The sequence below is a fragment of the Rutilus rutilus genome, assembly GCF_951802725.1.
Source record: "Rutilus rutilus genome assembly, chromosome: 12".
Lineage (NCBI taxonomy): Eukaryota > Metazoa > Chordata > Actinopteri > Cypriniformes > Leuciscidae > Rutilus > Rutilus rutilus.
In genome coordinates this window covers 1548250-1553249 of record NC_140217.1, presented here as the reverse complement: position 1 = coordinate 1553249, position 5000 = coordinate 1548250, and the positions used below count along the sequence as shown (strand labels likewise).

Here is a 5000-nt window from a genome sequence, read left to right as displayed (position 1 = left end):
CCAAATATTAAGTTCTGCTTTTCTGATGTATCAAATACTTATGTCATGCAATAAAATGCAAATTAATTACTTAAAAATCATACAATGTGATTTTCTGGATTTTTGTTTTAGATTTCATCACTCTAGTACCTATGATTAAAATGACAGACTTCTACATGCTTTGTAAGTGGGAAAACATGCAAAATCGGCAGTGTATCAAATACTTGTTCTCCCCACTGTACATTATCTGCTTACTATTAAAGACCAGATAACTGAACGAATGTTCTATTAAAGGGTTAGTTCACCCAAAAATGAAAATTCTGTCAGTAATTACTCACCCTCATGTTGTTCCAACCCCGTAAGACCTTCGTTCATCTTCGGAACACAAATTAAGATATTTTTGATTAAATCTGAGAGCTGGATCACTCCTCCATCGGCTTCTAAGGGATTGAAACTTGCTGGCCCAGAAAAGTTATTAAAGAGATGGAATGTTGGTTCACGTAGTGTTTTAGCGCAGCGCTTTTGTGTTGTACGTCACATACATGACCAGCGTCGGCCAATAGTGAGCCTACGTGGTGACGTGCAACACAGACGCGCTGTGCTAAAACACTACGTGAACTAACTCGAGGCCCAGAGAGAAGGAAATGAATAGTGGAATAAAGTCTTTATTTTTGTTTGTTTTTTGCGCACAAAAAGTATTCTTGTTGCTTGATAAACTTAAGATTGAGCCACTGTAGTCACTTGGACTATATTAACGATCTCTTTAATAACTTTTCTGGGCCAGCAAGTTTCAATCCCTTAGTGAGCCAGCTCTCAGATTTAATCAAAAATATCTTAATTTGTGTTCCGAAGATGAACGAAGGTCTTACGGGGTTGGAACAACACGAGGGAGAGTAATTACTGACAGAATTTTCATTTTTGGGTGAACTAACCCTTTAATATTACTGGAAGGATGTTTGTTCACAACTGTGAGAGAACCTTGTGTGTGTGTGTGTGTGTGTGTGTGTGTGTGTGTGTGTGTGACAGAGAGATGCTGTACAACATATATTTGAGAACACTTTGTCAGAACGTTTCTTGTTAGCTGTGAATATTCTCAGAACGTTCTGACAAAGTGTTCTCAAATATATGTTGTACAGCATCTCTCTGTCACACACACACACACACACACACACACACACACACACGCTGATGCTTCAGTCTATGCGTGTTTTATGAGCTACCTTCTCCTTCTCATGTATGAATGTGAATAATAAACACACGTGAGCAGAAATAAACTCATTATCAGCGGATGGTCATGTGTGTGCGTCATAACCTCGCTCTGAGGACACATCTCTGCATCTCATCTTACTCTACGAATCTCTCACTGGGTTCACACAAATAAACACAAACTCAGACGATGTTGGCTTTACAAGACTTTCAGGGATTGTAACTGCTGTTTCCGCTCAGTCCACGAAACCCGCTCATTATCCTCATTCGGCCCGGCTCAGGAATCCAGACGGCTTTCAGCACATTTAGAGCTCCGTCTCTTAATTCTCAATCATTGCCGTTTACAGCCTCACAATGTGGCGTGTACACACTGTATTTCTCACAGCCAGACGCAGCGCTTCTCGTTTTGTGTGAGAAATGTAAATCGAATCGCTTTTAATTCTTCATGACACGTTCTGTCCTTCACTGTCATTTATAGGCCTAGCGTTTTTAACAATATAGATTGAAAATGCCTTCCATATTTCAAAGCAGCTTGACAGTGATAATAGGATATACAGTAACAGAGATTGTTTTGGCTTTACAGCAGCTCTACAATAAAGTTATTGTCCAGCTAAAGTTAATTTTGATTGATTCACTTCCGTTGTAAAGATCATTATCAACTTAGTGCTTACACGACACCGTTTTAACAGAAACTTTTAATGCGTTCTGGCCGTTCATTCACACAACAGTGTTTGATGCTCGAGAACGCAAACTTTGAAACAGGTTTCAAGGTGCAAGTTTAGATTTTTTTTAAAAACGTTATCATCTCTGTGTAAACTTCCAGAAACGTGAATCTGTGAGAACGCTGACGGCGTGCACATGCGTATTACGTGTTTAGTCTATAGATATGCGTGTTTGAATATGTATGTGCGCAGGCGTGTGTCTTTCTCTACAAATGGACATCGCCACATTACATGTCTGGCCTGAATAATACAGAATTGTTTTGTTGTTTAGTTGTTTTAGGTCTTTGTGCATTAGAGTCTTATACCCAGCTATAGCCGGGCTCATATGTATGATTGACAAATTGACAAATTGAGAATCCTAAAAGATTCCTCTAATCCTGCATGAGCCAAAGTCTTTGATCACTAGTTTGACGTTCTCAGATTTGGCCTCAGACATATTTCTGTCAGTGTTAGAAGATTTGACGCACAGTCCTGTAGTGAAATCAAACACCTGGAGCGCAGAACCTGATGAGACGGTACGTTCTCCAGAATGTTCTGTCAAGGTTCTCTCAAAGTTACGAACAATCTCTCTTTAAGTAAAGTTAATAGAATGTAAGGTCTTTAATAATATAGCATAAAAACATTATTTATTCATCTGGACATGACAGACCATTGCAAGTCCATTTGTCCGTCGTAACAGAACTAGCACAAGAGCTCGGAGTACGTCAGGAATAGAGTGTGGCATCAGTTTACTGTCGGGGTTTTGTCCAGTGTAGGATCACTGACTATAATGGACGTTCTATTGTCTTTGTCCAGTCTAGACACAGTGTTATGAAACAGCAGAGCTCGACTGCATGTTCTCAGTGTACCACGACCTCAAGCTTAACCTGACATATTCCTGTGCGTGAACAACAAGGTTCATCGGACTCAGTGAAATCTTGGTTGTAGATGGCTGGAAATTGAAATCCATGTCTTAGTGTGGATGTCAAAACCAAAATGGCATATTACTTAACAGTTAGTTAATAGTCATGTGCCTCAACAAGTAAAGTCATAACATAATGATACATTTGCAAATAATTAGCTAATGATTAATTAAAGCAGGCAATTCGAAGTTGAGGTGCATGACTTCAACCCATTAACGCATTAATTTACACTAATATGTTATTAAGGAATTAATACATTATGACATTTAATTAATAACAATTCATATATCACTTAATATATTAATCATTTAGAATATTTATTAGTTACTGATGCAGTAATCATTAATTAATGGTTGAGTTATTCATGAGTCATACATTTACTCATGATTATCTGTGCATTAGTTAAGCATGAATTAATGCATATTAGTGCACCCGTATTGTAAAGTGTTACCAATGTTTCAGTTGGATGTTTTTTTTTTAAATGTTACTGCTTGTTTCAGAACGTTCAGAGAACATTCAAAAGTAACATTCCCATAATGTTTGAAGAATGATACAGTGGAATGTTCCATTAACATTTAGATAAAAAACGGAACATGCAGGGAACATTCATAACATAATAGGAACATAAAAAAAAAAAATTTAGAACAGATTTTTTGTTAATTGAGTACGCACAAAGCTCTTAATAAATGTGCATAGATCAGAAATTTTAAACCGGGCATACCCCCCCCCCCCCCCCCCCCCCCCTAAATTTCAAACAAATGTCTAGATGTAAGCTATTAGTAGTGGAGTCATGTTGTTTATCACAGTTTGATAATCACTGATAAAAATGAACTCCAGCAGGATCCACAGTATTTCATTTAATATTTTTATTGAAGGAAATGAAGGATCCTATTATAGTTCAGTCTTGTCTTCAGGTGTTTCGGCCTTTTTCTGCTTCTGTTAGAAAGAAGACACTCAGTGTGTTCATACAGTGTTGATAACATCAGTGATTTCCATCTGATGAAATGCTTCAGCCTCACCTGCAGTTCTCCGGCCAGGAAAGAGTCACAGAAGGTCTGCACGCGCTCACTGGTGATTTCATCAGACGGCATGAGCCATTTCTCGTCCAAGGTGCCGTCATAAATGCCGATCCGTGGCAGGTCACGTGACTCCAGGCCGAAGTATTCCAGCACACGGGCGTTTGATTTCTCGCTTCCGTTGACCAGCACAAACAACATCTGCATTTCACAAAAACATTCAACAATCTGCACTAAAATCATCGCAAACAGTGATCACGTCCTCTAGCTCATGTCGTTTCGGGGAGTCTTGAACCTGTTTCAAATAAAATAAGAGGTCACGATTTATTTTGTTATTTTTTTGTATCGCTTTGTTTTTTTTTAAATAGGCCTACTGCTGTTTTTTACTCAGATATAGCCTATTAACTTTGCATGTTTCAAGTTTTATGTTCAGTATTTCAGACTGAGATCCTCAATTGTTTTTGTGCCAGATAAATATTACTCTGACTGTAAATGTAGGCCCTAATTATCTTATAATTACAGTAGTCAACACTTGAAGTGGATCAAAAAGTTCATCAAAGTTCTTCTAAGACAAGAAATTCATGTATAACTTTAATGAAAGGTTTTGATCCACAAATGTTGACTACTGTAGTATATTTTGCAAAGTGAACAGTCTGTCACTTTAAACTAAAAGATTTCCATCAAATCAGTCTCATACACTTTCCACTATTTCTGAAAGTTCTGGAAGAGGCCTGGAATGAGCTGGCATGAATATTAGGAGAATATTAGGGTCAGGTGGGCGGAGCGCTTGTGTAATCAGTTCAGAAGCTCTTAATCTCATTAGAGAGTAAATCAGTGCGACATTACCCCATAATCCCCTTAAATAACACTTTCTCCGTCGGTTCAACGCGGGAAAATCGCTCGTTTATTACCTTGCCAGTGTATTTTGGCGCGAGATCCCTGAAGCGCTGCTGAAGCGGGTCTGAGTCCGCGCGCCCTCTGACGGCCAACAGCAGCACGTGCGTCTTCACCTCAGACTGGAACAGACCTACGGCAGACTAACACACACACACACACACACAAGCACACGAGAAATCATACTGTCATTCTGCTTCCTGTGAAACACTGAATTATAGCATATATTCATTCGACGATTTCTCCATGCAGCGACAGCTATTATATCCCGAAGAGATATT

General features: G+C 38.7%; 1 protein-coding gene across 1 annotated transcript in view; it reads right to left on the bottom strand.

Annotated features, from left to right (window-relative positions):
* Window positions 1–3660: 3660 nt before the first annotated feature.
* Window positions 3661–5000, bottom strand: part of erp27 (endoplasmic reticulum protein 27) — an 8490-nt gene continuing 7150 nt past the window's right edge. Inside the window, exons 5-7 of the mRNA XM_084427104.1 lie at window positions 4737–4862; window positions 3829–4026; window positions 3661–3745 (exon numbers count right to left, since the gene is read on the bottom strand). Coding sequence (XP_084283230.1) covers window positions 3701–3745; window positions 3829–4026; window positions 4737–4862 — 369 coding nt within the window. The 3' untranslated portion in view covers window positions 3661–3700. The remainder of the gene's footprint in view (window positions 3746–3828; window positions 4027–4736; window positions 4863–5000) is intronic.